The sequence below is a fragment of the Diprion similis genome, chromosome 4, assembly GCF_021155765.1.
Source record: "Diprion similis isolate iyDipSimi1 chromosome 4, iyDipSimi1.1, whole genome shotgun sequence".
In the NCBI taxonomy this organism is placed as follows: Eukaryota; Metazoa; Arthropoda; class Insecta; order Hymenoptera; family Diprionidae; genus Diprion; species Diprion similis.
In genome coordinates, this window is record NC_060108.1 from 17,502,768 (window position 1) to 17,523,850 (window position 21,083).

At 34.0% G+C, this 21,083-nt stretch overlaps 4 protein-coding genes across 10 annotated transcripts; 3 read left to right on the top strand and 1 right to left on the bottom strand.

The window, feature by feature from the left end:
• Window positions 1-4,479: 4,479 nt before the first annotated feature.
• LOC124405993 (bcl-2-related ovarian killer protein homolog B-like) lies at window positions 4,480-5,492 on the top strand. The gene is made up of 2 exons (XM_046881281.1): window positions 4,480-4,854; window positions 4,918-5,492. Exons 1-2 carry the CDS (start codon window positions 4,603-4,605, stop codon window positions 5,377-5,379), a joined length of 714 nt encoding a protein of 237 aa, XP_046737237.1. The 5' UTR covers window positions 4,480-4,602; the 3' UTR covers window positions 5,380-5,492.
• Window positions 4,711-10,887, bottom strand: LOC124405988 (intraflagellar transport protein 80 homolog). 6 transcript variants are annotated; one of them, XM_046881275.1, is made up of 17 exons: window positions 10,654-10,887; window positions 10,263-10,441; window positions 10,094-10,204; window positions 9,692-9,870; window positions 9,478-9,567; window positions 9,258-9,395; window positions 9,039-9,163; window positions 8,676-8,924; window positions 8,400-8,563; window positions 8,134-8,331; window positions 7,909-8,059; window positions 7,636-7,807; window positions 7,298-7,420; window positions 7,014-7,153; window positions 6,786-6,924; window positions 6,553-6,649; window positions 4,711-4,831 (listed from the first exon to the last, which is right to left on the bottom strand). In XM_046881275.1, exons 1-16 carry the CDS (start codon window positions 10,746-10,748, stop codon window positions 6,566-6,568), a joined length of 2,337 nt encoding a protein of 778 aa, XP_046737231.1. In that variant the 5' UTR covers window positions 10,749-10,887; the 3' UTR covers window positions 4,711-4,831; window positions 6,553-6,565. The 6 variants fall into 6 exon arrangements, with proteins under 6 accessions (XP_046737231.1, XP_046737227.1, XP_046737230.1 ...); XM_046881271.1 differs by lacking the exon at window positions 4,711-4,831 and adding an exon at window positions 5,232-5,353; XM_046881274.1 differs by lacking the exon at window positions 4,711-4,831 and adding an exon at window positions 5,781-6,055.
• Window positions 10,888-11,268: 381 nt separating this feature from the next.
• On the top strand, window positions 11,269-14,876 carry LOC124405991 (lysosome-associated membrane glycoprotein 1). Its single transcript, XM_046881278.1, has 5 exons — window positions 11,269-11,503; window positions 12,914-13,200; window positions 13,349-13,577; window positions 13,750-13,935; window positions 14,044-14,876. The coding sequence occupies exons 1-5, from the start codon at window positions 11,452-11,454 to the stop codon at window positions 14,181-14,183; spliced, it is 894 nt and encodes a 297-aa protein (XP_046737234.1). The 5' UTR covers window positions 11,269-11,451; the 3' UTR covers window positions 14,184-14,876.
• Window positions 14,877-15,390: 514 nt separating this feature from the next.
• LOC124405990 (transmembrane protein 164) lies at window positions 15,391-19,813 on the top strand. 2 transcript variants are annotated; one of them, XM_046881277.1, is made up of 6 exons: window positions 15,391-15,556; window positions 16,270-16,598; window positions 16,668-16,784; window positions 16,863-16,941; window positions 17,520-17,620; window positions 17,803-19,813. In XM_046881277.1, the coding sequence occupies exons 2-6, from the start codon at window positions 16,281-16,283 to the stop codon at window positions 18,097-18,099; spliced, it is 912 nt and encodes a 303-aa protein (XP_046737233.1). In that variant the 5' UTR covers window positions 15,391-15,556; window positions 16,270-16,280; the 3' UTR covers window positions 18,100-19,813. The 2 variants fall into 2 exon arrangements, with proteins under 2 accessions (XP_046737233.1, XP_046737232.1); XM_046881276.1 differs by lacking the exon at window positions 15,391-15,556 and adding an exon at window positions 15,578-15,691 and having other exon boundaries at window positions 16,263-16,598.
• The last annotated feature ends 1,270 nt before the right edge of the window (window positions 19,814-21,083 follow it).

Below are 21,083 nucleotides of genomic sequence, written 5' to 3' on the forward strand. Positions count from 1 at the left end.
CATATTGTACCTTTATACAAATTATGTTCAACATTTGAATTTAATATCAATTTGCTTACATCTATACTAGTGGATATTTTTTAAAATCAAAGTCTATCTTTGTCAGCCGAATGTATGTGGGATAAGCTGTATGGATGAAAAGTTTTATGCATGATATACGTATGAGATTGATTGCTTATCAGTGCAAATCAATATATCCTACTTCAAAATTTGTATAATGATTTACAGACGAACATAATTAATCTTGGCTGAGTAACCTACATTTGTCTAAATTTACTTGTCTCGGCTAAAGAAATTCTTGATAAATGATATAAAGTATTACATGGAAGGAATGGTAGGTGTATTAAGAAGGAACGTAGTCTAAATTTATAAAGAAGTAATATATCATACATATGGCGAATTGCCGGTTAAGTAAATACTACATATGTATATATATATATATTATTTATACACACACATACACATATATACATATATATATATACACATATGCATATACATATACACACATTTATCTATTTCTATATGGAATGTTTTAAGGCTTTTTGTGCATAAATTAAGTGTTGCTATAGTTGGTTGCTGTTTTTCGAATGAAATTGTTGCTCGTTGATACAATATATTGTTACATATTATATATATCATTGATTTTAAAAGTGTAAAATTATACTCTATATATAATTTAAAATCCTATGTATAATCTGCGTACTTGCATCAGCATTGATATGTTTATGCAAAGATTTTTTTGCCATGAAACTAACTCTTATGTTCCTTTGTGTATATTGATTTGTCTTCACACGAGTTTTTGGGCACTGCTGTGCGAGTAGCTTATAAATGAAGGATGAAAAGAATAGTGGTTGCTTGGTGTACTAGCATTCATTTCATTGATTGAAGGCAAATCGTAAAGACTGTTAATTAAATTTGTTGCTATACATATAATATATTAAAGTGTTGGTATAGAAACATATAACCACATATCAGGACAAATGTTTTATTCCAACGATCATTCGCTAGTAGAAGATTGTCGAATGTACCCTCCGTACAAAAATTAAAGTATTAACTTAAATCTAGCAGAGTTTGTATCAACGTTGTAGGACATAGCCACTAGGTGAAGCAAAATAGGCCCAAACGCTTTAAAATTATTTATTCAAAATATAGCAGTCATTAATAATAAAATGATTAAATTATCATGTATGAACCCGAAATTCTTTTATATTTATTGCCCCATTGTGCTTCATAAACATCATGTTATCCGTTTGTTACGTTCATTAACCAGTACTATCTGGTTAAGTAAATGTTTGACTACAATAGTTGTAATATACTTGCTAGTTTTAAACACTTTCATTTACTATCTTTTGCGTCCTATTTTGACACCTTGACAATCTCTGCATCGTACAAACATATTGAAATTTGAAATAATTCAACAGATATAAAAATCTGATAGAATTATGTGTAAAACCTTCAGAAATACTTTTTTGCGCACATTCTTTTCACGTTTATGGATGTATTACATACATAGTCGATCTATATCTCACTTAATCTCACTTGCACGTGTGATATTCTCTCTCTCTATCTCTCTCTCTCTCCCTCTCTCTCTGCCGTTCTATCTATCTATCTATACATCTCAATTGACCCAGATCGAAAATTAAGCTGTTGAAAAAATCAAAACTCGAACGGTTTTGCATTTACCTTACTATTAATTGAAAAAAAAAAGAAATGCTGGATGAGTGAAGGTTACAAAGGACCTAACGGTACATTTTAAATATGTTGGCTTACGCACACATGTCGAATATAAGACCACATTTAACGTTATATTGCATAGCGGGAGGGAATCGCCGGTGAAGCACCTTGCAGCAAATATAAGCAAGTTCGGAATGTTTACTCGCGCCACGTAAGCTTGGGCCGTTAATTCTTCAATTAACTCTAATGAATTACCTGATCTGAACGATAATTTAAACATACCTATAACTGATGTACAAGCTTATATAGTGTCTATAGATAATTGGTATGATTTTGGTAATGGTTGATCGTTTATTCGGTAAGAATGCAATATACTAATATTGTAGTGGTTCGCGGCACGAGAGAATATGATATACCTATAATAGTCATTAGTCGTATGATATAGGCACGGTACATAACTGATGCATATAATATGTGGACGAACAATCTAAATACAAATGTGTAGATATAGATGACGTATCGGTATACACAATGGACATGAGCATAACTATATGCTTATGTATATAACTTGCCTATTATGTCCTGATCATCTAGAATTGTTGTCACGTGCGCGTCGACAAAACACTATAGAGATAATTCATTAAATCCTTTGGGCTGCGCATTTTTAAGGTGAGTTTATACTTTTTACAATATATTTATTGATTTTCTGCTAGGTTTGATGAACTATTACATTTTTTGTATAATTATAATTACATAATTATAACAATACTAGTTGTAACTAGTTGATATTGACATATTGGTAGATCATGAAAATCGTATGTATATGCATATGCAGCGCAGGTATATTGTACCGAAAAATTTAAGTCCCTACAATTTTTTATATGGTCAGTCATTTGTCTTTATTTCGCACATAATGGATCACATAGATATTGTTAAGTTATACGAAAAATATCCTACTGAAACTAACGATGTTCTAATTTCGCAATTTCGAACCTTTCAAGCAATTGTGCAGCATATCCATCGTATATACCTATATTGAACTCGCAGGTGGCGTGTGTCCGGTTGCCAAAAGTCAGGCGTTTTTATTATCTACGTGTACGCAACTTATGCATACATATACAGATATGTAAATGGTACACAATACAAATGAATAAATTACTATAATCATATCTCTTAGATGGCATACTAAATTCATTCAAAAATTTAATGTTCCGTAACCGTAAAATTTTGCAGGATTTTACCATAACTAACTTCGTAAGTTTTATGCACGTTGTACCTATAAAATGATAAACAAAGAATTATAAAATCTTTAAACAGGTCGATGCGATACAATGATCGTTTGAAATCGTTCTGATTTTTTGTTCCAAGTTACAATGGAATATACAAGTTATTACATGAATATTGATAAACGACTTAATTTAAAAAATAATAAAAAAAATACCCAACTTCTACTTCTTATAGCATGTTATTAAATAATAGCGTAATAATAACGTGACATCGTCGGTAGAGATCAAGACGCGTAATCTATTTACATTTCATAAACGAAAGGTAGCTATTTCACAAGGTTCTATACTTTCACACTTCCATGCACCTACACCTATGCAGGCAAAAATTCATGTATATGTGGTTGTAGGCACATAATACCTGTATTTTCGCCTAGAGGAAATTCTTGTAAGTGAATAAAAATAGAAATATTTTCGACCATTAGCACTGATATATATTTTGCAATACTGCAACCAATTTGTTTAGAAGGCCATACCATTCTATACGTATTCATGAATGAGACATACCCGGCCGTCATAACTAATAGTGTATAGATTTATGAAAATATCTGAAAAGAATTACCCGCTATAATATAGTGACAGTTGATTGAAATTATAATTAGCACTTCAATGCCATTAACCACAAGACTAAAAACGTTTTTTTACTAGTATTACTTGAAACTAATGGTAGTAAAGCCTCTTTTCATCTGCCCAAAAATGTCTGCAGTATATGCATTATACCTATGTGAAGGCATAAATACATAGCTGGAGGGTCTTGACAATATTTCAATAACAATAACTTACAGTACCCACTTGACTTTCATTAGTGATCAAAATGAGTTTTAGATGGCCATTCATCAAACGCAGCATACAAGTTCTAACTTGAACATCGCTAAAACTTTATTACTAGCTGGCTGCCAGAGTTGTACAACGTAATGAGAAACAATTCTTCAATTGACGTGAAACATAGAAAAAAGATCCTAACTTATACTCATGAATTAATTTTCAACATTTTATCTTCCGACGCTAATTTTAACTATCATGAGTTTGATAAATTTTTAAACAGTGTAGAGAGTGGTATCAGACATTCCTTAGGCATGCAACAACATGTTTAAATTTGTAATTTTTATTTATACTATTTTTGCCACAAAGATTACATATTTCACGGAAGTAACGAAAAACTTGAGTGTTTTCCTTTCTTTTACAATATTCATCCGTGTTCCTAAGCCACAGGCCCTGTTAGCTCATGCATATAATTACAGACTACTTGTTTTTCACTAGTAGTCTGAAGAAGGTCTTCGGATCAACAACACATAACGTGCTCCGCATGACAATCATCAGTTCCCGCTGAACAACTCAGAAATCGTACCTACTACATATTTTTGTAGACATTATAGTCGTATTCTAAGAATATTTTGTTACAAAATCATTGGTGAAGCATCAAAGTGATTTAGGAGAACATACTTTGCTGTGCGTGAAATAAAGAGAGAGAAATCTCAAGAAATATCAAATTAATAGTATTGTGCACAAATAGGTCTATGTTGATAATTTGATTAATCGTTATTATTCAAATATTATATATTTTTCAAATCTGTAAAACTTGTTCAATAGCAGATGGCATACTAAGTTGTCACCTGAATGGGAAGATACTTTCTTACTTACCATGTCAGGGATTGTCATGAGTAGCCGTAGCCAAGATGGTGGAGTAAAGGCTATTCATCGAAGGAGCAGTTTGGCAGCATCTTTGCATTCCAATTTGCTCGGTCTCGGATCTACCAACGAATCTCCGTCATTTCACGTTGTTGGTTCAGCACGGCGAAGATTCAGCAATGTCAGTGACGTGGTATCTAGAAAGTTATCACACACCATTGGCTGGAGATCAGTATCTGCATCTGTGAAAATTACAGTGTCTCAGGTATCTAAAAACATGGAATATTTAAAATAATTTTCTTCAGACAGTTGGCATATTTTATTTCAGGGAACTTCATTGTGTGGCCAATACATTCGAAATAGATTGAAGCGTTCAGGAATATTTCACCGAAAACTGGGATTAAAAAGAATGAGAAGCGAAATAATACTTCCGGGTGGCACAGTAGTTGGCGAAGTTTATCCAGAGCTCACAAGCATTGGTGCAGAGTTAGAGAAAATGCATCCTCATCTTTTCACAAAAATCGGACGGCAAGTGGGATGTAGTACCTTCACTTCGGAGCAAGCTGCCAGTGATGTGTTGACCGATGTATCAAGGGAAATGTTGAGAAACGGGGAAATGACCTGGAGCAAGATAATTGCTTTGTATGCTGTTGCTGGTGGAATAGCAGTGGACTGTGTTCGTCAAGGAAAACCAGAATATCTCCCAGCTATCCAACATGGGATGACAGAAGTTCTCGAGGATGATTTGGCTGCGTGGATTCAAGCTAACGGAGGATGGGTAAATAGTTGATATCAAGGATCTGCTTGTCGAGCGATGCTCAGTAAATTTTATGTTAATTAACCAGGGCAACTGGTATACGATGATTTTCAAAAATACCATATATACAGTGAACTAAATGTAATGGGCAACTCAAAATTTGAATGATTTCAGAGTGCCTTGACGACTCGATACAGGCCTTTAGCGAAACCGACTATGTGGCAAGTTTACAGGTTTCCAATTTGCTTTTTATCAATTATCATATTTGTAGCTGTAATACTTCTATATTGGTAAAAACTTATTTAAGGTATTTTTATACAATTCAGTAAGATAAGAAGTACATAATCAGCAAAATCTTTCAATAAGATACCCACTTTTAATACATTGAAATTGTTAATAGATACAACAGAAAACAATTTTTAAAACTTTTTTCGTTAAGTGTAGTATACCAAAATTATTACCAGACTCATAATGTTCTAGTAAGCATCGATTTTACCCCAATCGTTAATTTTAACCCCTATAATATACAGTGCCGTATAACATGGCTCGGTCTCAGTTAACATCATAACAATATTTTAATCACGGCAATTGGCCAATATTGAACAACAGATTTACAATATAACTATCGCGGAAACAAGTCCATAATTATAATTTAATTTGGTTGGTTTTACGCTTTTCTGTAACTGATAAAATAGTTTTCGGAATGTCAATGAAAAATGTAAAAAAGTTTGGTACATCAGAAATCCTAAAAGTTATTCAGGAAAATTGGAGAACTGTCGGTATATGCTCGAATACAATTTTATCAGCCATAAAGGCTTTTCAACGAAAGTACATACTTTTCGAGCAATTAAAAAATAATAAGATAATCAAGCAGACGTTGCATTAACCCTTCACGGTCACACTTATTTTTTGTTTCATAAGAAATACATCGCCTCTAGGGACGAAATTGTGCCTATCGTGCCCATGTTGCCGCGCTCAGTTAAGTTTTACATTTCTCCGACAATCTGGTAGATTTTTCTCTAAAGATTACATCAAACAGCATGTCCTGGAAAATTCTTACAAAGTCTGTGAATCTGTGAAAAAAATGTCTAAAATACCGACATATTTTTAGTGTTTTAGCTGAGCTTTCAAAGAAACACTTTGACTTCACTTCTATTGCTAATTTATAATAATGCACTGACAATTCGTGATATGTAGTACACTAACCTGAAATGGTCAATTACAGTTCCAAGAAGTTCAACTTCTCAGATTCGTTGTCAAGCTTTTCTGGCTCATCAGTTGGTTCGGACACTGAGTGAACTTCCTAGCCACCCATAAAAAAAAAATTCTTTATTGAAACGTGAGCTGGTTAAGAATAAGAAAAATAGTGCGTGATAAATTAATATTTTGAGTGTTCTGAATGTTGAGTGACTGAGTAAAATAGAACAAATAATCCTCACCTGTCCATTCAATGTATTTGCCGTCAGACTTAAATATAATTGATTGGTTTCTTGTTTATTAAGAATACGAAGATACTTTTTACGAGCCTGTAATACCGTATCCAACTCTTTCTTATGCCTAGTTGCGAGCTCCAATGCCCTGTCATAAAAGCGTAAATCAACTGTACTTATTGATCGGATATTTAATAGTATCAAAATTCACAGAACGATAACCTATCATGAATGTACCTGTTCCAGTTGTATATTTTGATATTGGCATGAATCGCTTCAACGACTAAGCCATTTTGCAGGAGAATTCCCTCTGCAGCCAACAAATCACCTGCCAATAAAGCCATTCCAGCCAGCTTTTCGATTTTATTTGGTAAGAGCTGGCAAAAATGTAATTGTTACGGACAGTGTGGTTGGAAGCTCTTTTAATAAGCATGGTGTGAAATGTTATTTTTCAACTACCATTAGAAAGAGTATGTTAGCAATATCTGATTGTTCATAAGTTACAGCTGTAGTTTTCTCACCTTAATGTACTGAATATAATCAACCTTATCAAATCTGCCGATAGCAGCATAGGCCTCTTCTGCAGCGCTTAATTCTTTGGCATCTGTTGCCATAACTGCCATAGAAGTCCACAGTATTTCATTCTAAGTAAAAATGAATATCTTGTAAGCTATGTAGCATAGAAATATAAATAGTCCCATACTTGTAGTATGTAAAACTTTGTCATACAACTTGTAATATAAAAATGAAAGTTCTTGTAATGATTAATGCGCTTGTCTGTAAAAATGTTCTAGATCAAACTGCTAAAGACTGAATGAAATCACTATCATTGATTTTTTAATTCAAACAAGATATTTACCTGTGCAATTCGACATAAGGAAAGTGCCTCTTGCCATCTACTATTTATTACATGGTGGTGTAAACTGGTAAAGAAAGTATAAAAGGCAGATGTAACTAGAGCACCATCTCCTCGCCTCACAGTAACTAATCCTCCCTGAACGCTCACTATACCTGGTTGCTTTCCAAATTCGCTATGGATTCACAAAGTCATTAGAATTACACACGTGTATTATAAATGAAGGACTTGTGTGGAAACACTAATTTGTTACATGGGTAACATTATTGATTTTACCTGTTGTTTTTATCAATTCTTGTTTTTCGAATCATTTTTTTATCGCTGTAATGTACACAACTTGGACATAGCCAAACAGAGAGGGTGACATCTAACATTGCTGCTAAGATATTGGCGTCTGTAGCCCATTGAATACTTTGAGCCATAACAGCTGTAACGATACTTGAGTAAGAATTCAAATTTGTAATTGATTTGACCATCATAGGGCTAATTTAAAGCGCATACCAATCTTGCAAACTCTTCCAAAACCAGCAGTTCGAATTGATATTAGAAATAAGTCTCTATTAACATCAATGACTGCTAGTTGTCGCTCAGTCACACTACCAACATGATTCAATGCAAGCTGAGAAACTCCTTGGAGATGGGTGTGGGGTTGTCCTTCCATAATTGGTTTATTACTAGACACTTCTAAAACGTGCAGTACTGAAAAATATGCATCATCATAGGCAACTGTATTGCTACATTGAAGCTGCATCAAGTTAATTACTCACATTTATTATTACTCTGATCTCGAATAACGAGCGTGTCGGAACAGAGAGCGATGCACGAAGTATGAATGGGCTCCTGGGTCATGCCTTTCCAACGTGGGATACCCAATAAGCGACCCTGATAATTATACAAGGTAGTAACATTCCATTCCACAAGTAAAAAGTGTCTAAAAATATAATGAAAATGATTTATTAATCGTGATAGCCTTTGAAAATATTTAAGCACTGCATGTTTTCTATGTACTAATTTGTTGTGATTATTCAAACGTTAGCACATACTTTTCAGCTAATATTACAGAAGAAACAGAACCGTTCTTTAAATCAAATATAGCTGGTGTGTTCCAGTTGATAGTTGCATAAACATGACACTGAGATGGTGTGATGATGACCAAGTGACCAAATCCAAATTCCATCTTAACTACTCGATCTGATATTTCAAGAGTTTCATGTCTCTCACTACCAACTTCTCTGACTTCAATCGTTTTACGTCGAACAAGAGTTGCCTCATAGTTGTTCCACTCAAGTCGCCTAATTCAACAGATTGAAAGTATGCTAGTGATCAATTTATTAAATATCAAAAAACTCTTGAAAGGGGTTAAGTGCACTGGAATTGTAGTACAAGTATGTAAAACATTTTTATACCTATCAATAACATGTGCAGTAAGAACTGCACCACCTCCACACGCCATAGCAACCTGTGTACTGTCACTTGACCATGCTATAGAATAAATACTTCCAGTGTTGACTTTCTCTAAAGCATGGGACCACTTTGAAAGATAAAAACATTTGGAAACAAACGCATTATTTATCTGACAACTAAATCTTAATATAATTATGATATGACCAAATTGAATAACGTACTCCGGTTTTATCACATAATCTGACTGTATTAAAAGATCCGACGGCAAAGTAATCACCACTGTCACACCAACTAACTGATACAATTGGATGCTCCGTTACACTACTGCAGTATAATTGGTTTCCTGTAGAGTCCCAAACCTATTGGGAGGTCGATAAAATTATGAAATTTTCCATAAATTATACAAGTTACCTAGTTGCATAAGTTTAATAATAAGGTTACCTTATATCGACAGTCTTCACCAGCAGATACTATAAGCCCGTGTTTATGGCTCCATGCTACAGCTAGAATCAGTCCATCATGTCCATGCCACTATCAGTAAATGTAATGAACGTTCGTTGAATTATTTTGTAGTCAAGTGACAATATACTCTACTGTGGTTGCAGCTGACTCCAATAAGTTTATAGTAGTGAGTGATTGAACATTTGAGCACTACCTTGTGAGGTTTAGCATTTGTGTTGAAAAATTGAACCAAGAGGTGCGCACCCAGTGCATATAGAATCGAAGTACAGTCTGGACTCCATGCAGCGCTTAAAGCTGGTTGTCTGCCTCTAGCCACTGTAGATCGAAGCATACCGCTGCGTGACCATATCTTCACAAGCCCATCTTCTCCTGCTGTAATACGTTATTAAAGATGAGTATTCGGTCTATGCCTAGGACTATTATTACACAAAACATTATGTACCTCGCTATTTTAGAGGGATTTTAGCAAAGGATTATCTTGGATATGGCAGTCCTTCTAAAAATGTGTGCAGTCAGAAGTCAACAAAAATAAACTCGCTGAATATTTTATCCTCACGTAATTATTTTATATACTTGAAGTTCTAAATGACCTTACTCGTCATCAAGGCAGAACCATCATTGTTCCATTGACCGACGAGTGTGGCTCCCTTGTGAGCCTCAACGCTTTTCTCTATTCGTCCATTTTTGTTAATCAGATGAAATTTACCTGTCAACAGAATTAACTTTTACTTTATAATTTAGTATATTGCAGTCAGTGGCATTACCATCGGCTGTTGTAATTAGGAGGATATCGAAAGATTGCTTTTTTGAAGACATACTCGGCTGCATGGGCCGAGGATGCCATTGCATATCTGTTGGGCAGAATTCAGGCTGAAAGGTTGTAATTATTGATGAATGCACTGTGCCACCTTCCAGCCGCCAGCATAACAAGACATGATCTTCGCTGTAAGTTAGTTGAAGTAAGTTAAAATAGTTGTCTATTGATACGTAATAAACCTACTTTGTTTGAATTTTTTGAAATATTTTATTTTCAATAGGGAATGTATGCACGCATGTATGGATTTGTAATTGGGAGTACATTGCAGAAATAGATACATACATTCAAAATTAAAAATAAACATGTTTTTTTTTTAAACTATGGGTTTATATACATACCCACAAGAATATATTTCTTCAGCAGAGTTCCAAGCCACACACGTTACTAAACCTTTATGCCCATTAGTATTTCGTAATGATATTTTAAATCGCATTGCTCTAGGTAATATTTTACCGGCGATTAAAATGACAGAAGTTGGCAAAATGTAAGTGTTGGGTTCTTTGACGTTTCAGTCAATTATAATTTTCAACGTTGCGTTGCCATTACGCGGGTACGTTGTCATGACAACGAACTTCACAATATTGCGCCGGTCGCTGCATTGATAGTCAGAAGGTGGCGTTTTGTTTCGGACCGAAAACAAGTTAGCCGGAAGCTCAAGACACTAATAAACAGTACAGTTGACCTTAGTGCAAACTTGCTGTATATGCTCTGCCATTGACTGACATATCCTCGGTCAACGCCTGCTATATTGACAAAAAAATCACAGATTGTTCGTGAACATAATTTCACGATAGATTTTGGAGTCTACTGTTGGATTTGTCCGTAGGTGTTTATTATGACGTCGCAGGACTGCAATGATCGCTACGGTTGTCATTGGTCGCATGCGTTGCATGTGTAGTACGGTAAATACTGATCAGTTTCGGAACATAAATTCGTAAGCTGTGGAGACTGGTTCTTTCCAAAGGTTCCTTCTTCGTAGTCCTCTTTATTTTGCAGTTTACGCCATTCGAGTACCTATGGTTGAACTTGTACGGATAGTTCCGCATTGTTTGAGATTTGCATCTTATTAGACATTCGAGTGAATAACAGTGGGGAAGTAAATAGTATTTGGAAATTTGTTATCGCTGTATGTGAAAATGTTCCAAACCGCCTTGTTTCTTCTCTGCTCGGTGGCAGTACTGCTTTCAGGTAATATTGGAATTTTATTTCAGAAGGATTTCAGAGTTCTTCACAAATCCTTGCAATGGCAGATGATCGATGGTATCATTTCGTGACGTTGCATTATTGTTTGATGTTGACAGCTCACACGAGAGTTGCACGTGATAAATCCATGCGATCTCTTATAATTACTAATTCCCACCCTCAAAATAATTATTCAGGGCTATATCCATCTATATCACTGTACTTTGTTCCGTTTTGTTTAACATATTTCTTCAGAAAAACACCATTGTCAACTACTACTAATCTGAATATCGTTACACATCTTTTCTCAATATCAATTCTTTAAAAATATTTTTTTTTCCCTCAACTTTGGCACAATGCTCAATTGGTTTGTTATCTCCTTGTCACATAAATGGCTCATTAACAAAGAGAATATTTACTCAGAGATTTTAAAATGTCTGATGTAGTTGATTGTATTTATTTTTTCGAAGTTCGAGCATGATATTCTTTGAAGTATAATATTTTCCCGATGAGTCTTTAACAATAAGATATTAACTATACCCTGAAGTTAAAAGCCAGATCAAATCTGTTTAAAATGGAAAGAATAATCCAATGTCAAATTTATGCCTACACAGATATAAGTAGTTGAAAATATGGTTGAGAGACACTGTGAGGTCTGCAGATCAAATTTCACTGTTAACAGTAGATATACTTACAATATGATAACCTTCAATGTAAACATAATGGACGCTGTTAACTTTTGACTTGAAAACATTCCAATGAATTACGGATAAAGCTATTTATTCATCACATGTTTTTATGCAGCATTACATGCATATCTACACAAACAAACTCATATTGATATGTCAGATCATTAAGTACACGAACATTACACACTGTGAGTCAAGTGAGCTGCTTATCTGAGACAAGCGATACCAATAGGTGGAATCAGAACTTCCTTAGTGGTATTGAATTCTTTAAAACAAAGAGCGAGCTATTCAGTTCTCAATAGGCGAGCCCACCCAGTTAGTTCTTATTTTCAAGACAAAATGAATTCTTTCTTAACCTTTAGAGTAACGGTATTTTTCCCTTGAAATTCAATATTTTTTAGAGGTACAACTTATGTATATAAATAGTCAATATGTCGGGTGGAGTTTCCGAGTTAACTGCTGGCTCCATAAGGATCCAAGCCGGTCCTCTAAAGGTTACAACATTCTTGAAAATAAATAGTGATTGAAAACCACAACAGTCATATAAATCCCAGCCAACATTCAACTAACACCAATTTTTTTGTTCGTAATCTGCATTTTATTCACAAAATATAGTTATCTCATTACAAAATAAGTGATCCTCAAGCTGTTTTTTTTTACAATAAAATTTTATAAGGTAGAGAAACCCATACTTATCCGTAACACAATTCGTTCTTCATTTTCTCAGGTGCAGAGACTGCTTCTAATTCTACTAGCTCGAGCAACCCTGTGACCAGCTCTACTGAAACCACAAATCAACCTACTAATGCAACTTCCACCTCAACAGTTGCACCAACTCCAGTTCCGCCTACAACAACGGCGGCACCCACTCCTGTGCCACCCACTCCTGTGCCACCCACTCCTGTGCCAACTCCAGAAATAGGAAAATGGGTCGTCAATGAGACTAACGAAACTTGCATTATAGTGCAGATGGCTGTTCAGTTTAATGTTACATACATCACAACCGATCAGAAGGTCTGTGCTCATTCATATGGAACCACATGTTGATCAAAATGAAGCATATTATTTACAGATCGGCAGACTATGTGTTACAACGAAATTATTCTTTCAACTTAATGCGAGCTAAAATCTAACTATAATATATAAATTATGCTTTTTACAGAGTCATTATCTAGTACTGGATCTACCTGTCAATGAAACTCAAGTCAGAGGCGTATGCGGTGCTTCAAAAGACATCGAACAGAATATTACACTTTCGTGGCTTACAACTTCCAACAGTACCACTGAAAATAATCTGATACTTCATTTTAGAAAGAATATAACAAAAAATCAATATAGTCTTCACGATTTGGAAGTAGATCTTGCACCTGAAAACTTCCCCCACCTTACTAGTGAGTTGGTTATCCTTTTCTGTCCACTCATGTTTTTAAGTGAGATAAACTTAGTTTCTTATTGACACATGTCGAGACTTCGAATGTAACAAAATTTACATCAACAATTTTGAAAAATGTTACAGGTAGGTGAAAATCATATGATTTATAATTGCTGTTTACTGATTTACAGACTCTTCGACGAGGTTTGAACATAGGAGCGATCAGTTTACAACTGGACTCGCCAACTCTTACCGTTGTCTGAAGATCCAAACTTTGAACCTAACAAAAGAAGATAATACAACTGTAGGCGAAATCAAAGTGTCGAACTTACAATTCCAAGCTTTCCACAGTGGCAATGCCACCAGTTTTGGCTTTGGTAATGAACAAACACAATCATATAAAATCTGATTTTTATATGTGAACAGAATACTATTCGAAGAAGTACTTATACTTCTGCAACAATAATGACAAATCATTCTTACAGCTGAGGATTGTGCCTTCGATACTCCAGACATCGTTCCTATCGCAGTAGGATGCGCTCTCGCTCTCCTTGTGGTGATAGTTTTGATCGCGTACCTTGTGGGGCGTAGGCGCAGCCAAGCTCGTGGTTACCTCAGCATGTAATCAAGGAGATACTTGAACTCGATACAAAAAAAATAATTTTATTATTAGCATTATCACAGTACATAACTATGTATAATTATTGATTACGGAAAGGTGTTACCTTGGTAATATTTCTCATATATCTTTCCGTTGGCATATTTATATCAGCAAGATGTAAATGTTGATTTAAGCTTTTGTGTTCTACACAGTTGTGTTTCTCAACGATTTTCATCCAGTTTTTGCATTGGTTAGCAATTTGACGTAGGGGGATATAGATTATCTACATATATATGTAAACAACATGAAAAAAACAGCTTCATGAATTTGTAGTACTCAACAGATTTGAAAAGTTATATAATGTGATTCTTGGAATGAAAATGTGGTACGATATATTTCAGATAAATTTTATTTAATAAAATATCAATGAAACAACATTCAAGCGACTGGAGTAATAATTATATTAGTTACGCTAAATCATTATAATAATACAATAAATTTATTGTTTGAATACGAGTCTGTGATTCGTAATGTTTCATCCTAAGACTGAGAAAAAAGAATTTATCTAGAATTGATCGTGGTATAAAACATTTGATACATATTACGATAGAAAATGTATATATTATAACGATATACCATTTATTCGATTTTTAATTGAACGTTTATAGCTGTATGCCAGTGCTTTCGTACGTGGTAATAAAATTACGTATTGTTTAACCAATGCAGACAGTTATTCCGTTATTGGAGCTTCAATTTTCCACGTTTGGCGTGTCTGGGAAATGTAATAACACTTTTTCACATTCTGTTCCCATCAGATGTTCGTGATCTTCGCTTGATATGCCCGTGTTTACGCCGAATACTTGCTGAGCGTATAGCAAGCACCAAATAAATTCCAGTTAGGGGATTTCTCGCGTAAGATCGTTATATAATTATTTAATTCAAAGCATCATATCGAGTCTATATGGTGTAAACAAAGTCCTTTTCTGAATACTAGCTCCGACTATTCCTATAGATTTTATTTTTCCTTGAACGTTTAGACTATCTGATTCAAATAAGTACTTCATCGATTCAGTTTACCGCCGCAGTGCTATATTTTGCGCGGTTGTTATTAGACGTCGTCATGGCAACTGCTTTTTATTACCCTCCGTCACAACTTTTAAACAAAGTAAATTTTGACAGCATTGGGAACGACTAGCTAAAATTGACCCATTCACTCTATCAAATTTTATTACTAATCCATTTATTATTATGTAGCTGGTTACGTAACTGGAAAAAATTCATTTTCCTCCTAAACGAATTTCCCGTATTCAAGTAGGTAGTGTACATATACATAAGCCGTTGTATCACGGAGCGGAGCGGAGCTGCTGCCCGGTTTGATCATCGCATATCCTTATATCGTAAGTATTGCAAATTTCATTTGATACGAGTAAACAGAACTATTCTGTTTATATATGACAATGCAAGGGTTTTGATATTCCATTCGTAATTAATATATGGTTCTAATGACACGAATTCACACGTATATCTATACAGTACTAGGGGGGATAAATTTGACATTTCGGTTTCATAACCTCACTTAACCTCGTCCTCTTTAACTAATACGTACAGTCTCTGACTAATCATCGATTAAAATTTATCCCGTCATTGTAATTTCTACATACACTCATCCTTATATTGATTATTACTGATACCAGCATATCGGTATTATTATCGGTTACAAATTTTTTTTTTTTGGCCCAAATTCTTGGTGCCCTGAACCCAAATCAGACGCCCTATTATTATACTCTAAGACTTTGCCTCTACCAAAGTCCAAGTTGAACGAATGTTAATGTCTCCACTGGTGAAACAGTTATTCTTATCGATGCCTTCTCAAAAGCGTGAAAATTTATCAGTATGATGAATCGAAACCTGTTCGTCTTGCAACTGATGAATCTAAGCCGTCAGAGATTAATTTAAAGCATAGAGATTAGCTTTTCATTGATTTTGTAGTAATTGATGCTCCATGACGAAGAAATTAATATTTTCGTTACATTCGTGATACCTACACGTCATTTGGAATAACACATTATCAAATAAAATCTTGTCCTAGCCAAACGAATTATTGTTTTAGATTCCTTCGTCATGTTGGAGTGGGCATACAGCGGTGTAAATGCTTCTGTGCCTCGCAATGTCGGTCCTGAATGTGCAGAATATTTAACGCCAGCGCGAAGAATTGTAGAAACAATAGCAGCTACAATTTTAGTCGCAGTCACTGTGATTTGGGGTTTGAAGCGAATAACTCTGCCCAAACCTTCACCATATGTGAATCAAGACAGAGTTGGCAAACGAGTATTACTGATATTCATGTCGCTCATTCTTGGGATGGAGATTGGCTTCAAGTTTTCCAGCAGAACTGTGATTTATTTATTGAATCCTTGTCACGTAACAACAGTGATGCAGGTATGCCTAATGAATTATATTAATACAGTCATTTCCACTAAGAGATATTCTTTATCACTATGTTTTCAGTTGTACTTGTTGGCTGCTGAACCTAGTCAAACTGTTACTGCTATTTTTCGAATACATTTAAATCTATTAAACGGACCACTTCTAGCTTATTTATTCCCGGAAACCGCATCTAGACAGGTGAGTAGCTTATTATAAACTATAGTAATGTAATAGCAAAGCAAAGTATATATTTTAAAACGGTTCGTGTGTTTCTAGATATTTGTGGATAAAGCAATATACTATATCCAACATGGTTTGATGGTTGTAATTCCATATTACTTACTACGGCTTGGAGGTATGTGCATACATCAAACTGGGGTGGTATTTATTGTAGATGAATATTTGTTTATGCAAAAAGTTTTAAGCAAAGGCTGGAATATTCTCTCGATCATTAACTTCAAGGTATATTTTCATTTTCTTCAGATATTTTTTCGTCCATCAGCTGTTTTTTTACTTACTTTCGTGCTTTGTTCATACATAAAAAATATTATCTTAACGTATCTGCACGAAGAATTTTGAACAAAAGTGGATAACTATCGTTGGAATTGATGTGTCATTAATTAATAAAGTGGACATTACGTTATACTCATAATTGCCTTGATTACAACGAAACTTGAATGCTTGGACTTGTTTCACATAAATTTTGCAAGCTTGCACAACTAGGCCTTCACCTGATCTTGAGCGATCTTTTTAAAGTAATCGGAATTTACGAATTTTCACTAACAATATCTAAACAATGCATTAATCGTTTCTATGATATAAGATATCTTATAGTTTTTTTTCTCAACCTGTATTGAATTGTGTAAGGTGTTAACAAACACATTGTTCTTACTTTACAATTTTCTGTTTTATATATTTGTCTCTTCATTTTAGGATCATATAATGTTGAGCCGTTGTCTGATTTGAGTTGGTCAGTTCTGAGCTATGGATTAAATCTAGCTTACCACTTTTGGATCCTGCAGGCATTTGCATTGGTGAGTTATGAAAAAAATCGCTATGACAATTAACATTACAATATTTCGAAATTGATAATTGATAATCTTGAAAACCAAAAAGAGTATCTTGTCTTGAAACACAGCTTAGACTATGTCTGATTTAAAACAATCAAAAATATTCCGCATTATTCAACGATGTGATAATTGTTATATTCTTGCAGCCTGCACAAGTGAATTTGAATCATATGTTGTGCCCAGCCGTTTTGGATCCGTTTGAAGGTCAAAATTATCGAGTTTGGGCAACGATTCATCAGTTTCTACTCTGCCCTATACTTTGTAAATTATTTTGTTTTGTATCTAATTTTTTACTCACACAGTTTCCTGTTACTAAAGTTAAGAAATCACTGGAGTTCCCAATACAACGTTCAGTTCTCAGTGATGATTGTCTATATAAACCAAAAGGTAGTGACTCTTCTCTCCAAATTGGCCGCGAAAATGGTCATACACACGTAGATTAAACTTGGCTCAGGTTTTCTGAATAAGTTTTGACTAGGTGCATTGCAATAATGTTATGTGGATCATAACATTTATTTATATCGCTCAGCGACATGTCACAGGTATACCGTACAAAAGTACCAAGACTATCTGGACAATGATTAATTTTGCATAACCCCAATTTAGTTTGTACAATGAACTCATTATGAAGAACCTTTGATCTTGATTATAACATAGATCTGTAACTCAATTATAATTTTACTATTGAAAACAAAATATTCGTATTATGATCTGATAATTTTAGATCTGTTTGCTGGTACAGTAAGTATTATTTTTGAAAACATTCAATTAAAATATCAAGTCATTGTGCTTCATCATTTGGTTTGTTTGGAATGCCTATCATACTACTGATTTTATTTTATCCTTGTAATTAATAGAAATCTCTTGAAACTGACAAGTTGTGTTTGAAGAAATAAAGATTGAATCAGCCACACTAGCTCGTAACACATTGTGTGATATTTTTTACAAAAATCAAGCATTCAACCATTTATTATTTATACATATTTTTAAAGCATGAAGATGTTGATTTTTTAATTGTTGTTCACTTGCGCAAATCGAAATATTACAGCAATAATTAAAAAATACAAATTAGATAAGTACGGATTATTGATTCAGTGGGAAATTTATCATATCCAATAGAAGTTGTATTTCCAATTTGCGAAATGAATTTAAAGTACTATACTAAGCAAATTCAGTTGATTTGAAAACTTCTACCCCTTTGAACAAATTATTTTTATTGCTGTACAATGAATGTTACAACAAATATTTATTGAAAATTCACATTATAAGTACCGACTGTATTCTCACGGTCACTGGGCATTGAGTTTTCATGTAATCTAAAGTTATAATTATTGTACAAAGCTGTGATCAATCCAAGCCTATATTTCTTGGAATTTCGCTTGAATATAACTCTAGCGGAAAGGTAGAACTAATCATGAATTACAAAATAAGTTTCATTTTGATCTATTGCGTGTATCGCGGCTTTAGTTCTTGCAAAGTGCATTATGTCAAAGCATGCAAGATGTACCAAATGCCGACTTAGAAGCCTAGTTATCAAAAGCCAAAGATAAGGTGATCTTCAATAAATCCGATGTTGAGATAAGTATCTTGCCATATATAGGCTTGGATAACGAAATAGGATAATTCCTTTAGAATAGGGTATTCCTACTAGAAATATAAATAAGGATAAAGATACTGAGAACTTTAATTAGTAAGAATTGAAATCCTTACTACTACTTCATATTCAAAATAATGTATCAAATGTAAATTACATAAACAAGGATATATAAGTTGTTGATCTTAGGTAAAGTTGAAACGAAATTAGTAGTTTATTCACTAGTCACTATTCTCCTAGTCTGTGATTAGCCAGCATTGAATATCGCTGGATGAATTTTCAATTTGACATTTTATAGACTGGCATAATTTCACAAACCCTCTTAGCACTGTATTTGGGGGTGCATAGAAATTAATGAACATGGTCATTAAAAAAGACGATGAACTCAGCCACATGTAGATATATTCCTATACTACTGAAAATGAATGTAGGTGAATACTTTACCCAATTAGTCAGCAAACTGCTGATTATATTGATTAATTCTTATTTAAAAAAATATGTGTAAAGAATTAACAATTTCATTTGTCTGTTGCACCAGAAGTTGAATATTTGTAACACATTTCACGTTCTACGATTCCGTCACTTTTTTAATTTAAAGGCATTGCTTTCATAGCTGTTTACTGATTTGTTATACAGCAACATTTCACACAATCAAATTTTATCAGAGGCAAATTTAATATGACTATCAATTACAAACTGGGCACAATTCTGCCCTGATATTTATTACCGATTCTTAAAATTTTCCTTGTGGTCACAGTTCACGCTTGATTACTATTCCCTCAATCTATGCCTGTAGAATAGTTGAAACAATAGTCATCCACGTAGATATTGCAGAAAGTATAAAATGATATAGTTACACTTGATTGTGTCCTCTTCAATATTTCCACAAATGAAACACCAATTTTACAACTGGATGGTTGAGGATTTCGATCTCAATTTAATCCATATAGAGGGTTGTAACAAAGATTATAAAAAATACACACGAAAAATCAACCAGCATGATTGTGGAATATCTTTTACTGATCCTAATTCGTGATGTAGTTGTTACCAAATATACATATTACCTACTTTGGGTAATTGTGGTACTGAATATATGTAGGTAGGATACTGTTACATGCAGGAATAGCGGAATTCATTCTTTCATTCAAGATAAAATGATTTATTTACAAATATGATCATACATTCGCTTCAAAAGTTTTTTTTTTGTTTTTAATTTTTCAAATATATTTCACAAAATACCCTGATGAGTAACAGTTACCAATGGGACATCATACTTTCAATGAATAAAAAATGAAAAGCCAAATTTGAAACTTTTGCACAGAATTATGGCAAAAAAATCTTTTCTCAAAATATGTTTAAAAAATCATTACAAGTTTGTAGTGCTAGAAAGACTAGGAATAATTATAACTTACCAGGTATCACATAAATCTTCAATGACCATTGAAGTGATACCTAGGTGGTAAGTGAATATATCTCAATGCCAAAATAACCGTCTCAGCCACCTACAATATAATAACTAGTCACAAGAATATCAAATGACAAAATAACTCGAAACAAAATAAACACGGACGAAATAACATAAACGAAATAACCCATGACAAAAGAAACAGGGACCAAATAACCCCACTGATCCCACACCATCAAACCATCAAACTGCATACGACGCAGATGGTGTTCCAACACCTCGAGATGTTTTTATCTACGGTTATTTTGTCTGATGAAATTTTGTCCTCAGGAGGTTTTGTCTCATGATATTATCGTGGTAGATTATTATTGCAGGGGTTATTTTGTGAGATATTTTGTCACAGGATTCAAATTTTGAGATATTATCAC

Coding starts and splice junctions, on each gene's coding strand:
- LOC124405993 (XM_046881281.1), top strand. CDS start 4,603: ATGTCAGGGATTGTCATGAGTAGCCGTAGCCAAGATGGTGGAGTAAAG. Junction 4,855..4,917: donor TGAAAATTACAGTGTCTCAG/GTATCTAAAAAC, acceptor ATTTTATTTCAG/GGAACTTCATTGTGTGGCCA.
- LOC124405988 (XM_046881275.1), bottom strand. CDS start 10,748: ATGCGATTTAAAATATCATTACGAAATACTAATGGGCATAAAGGTTTA. Junction 8,925..9,038: donor ACTGCACATGTTATTGATAG/GTATAAAAATGT, acceptor CTGTTGAATTAG/GCGACTTGAGTGGAACAACT. Junction 8,564..8,675: donor TCTGTAATATTAGCTGAAAA/GTATGTGCTAAC, acceptor TTATATTTTTAG/ACACTTTTTACTTGTGGAAT.
- LOC124405991 (XM_046881278.1), top strand. CDS start 11,452: ATGTTCCAAACCGCCTTGTTTCTTCTCTGCTCGGTGGCAGTACTGCTT. Junction 11,504..12,913: donor GGTGGCAGTACTGCTTTCAG/GTAATATTGGAA, acceptor TCATTTTCTCAG/GTGCAGAGACTGCTTCTAAT. Junction 13,578..13,749: donor AAACTTCCCCCACCTTACTA/GTGAGTTGGTTA, acceptor ACTGATTTACAG/ACTCTTCGACGAGGTTTGAA.
- LOC124405990 (XM_046881276.1), top strand. CDS start 15,653: ATGGTTCTAATGACACGAATTCACACGTATATCTATACA. Junction 16,599..16,667: donor ACGTAACAACAGTGATGCAG/GTATGCCTAATG, acceptor CTATGTTTTCAG/TTGTACTTGTTGGCTGCTGA. Junction 16,942..17,519: donor TTACTTACTACGGCTTGGAG/GTATGTGCATAC, acceptor TCTTCATTTTAG/GATCATATAATGTTGAGCCG.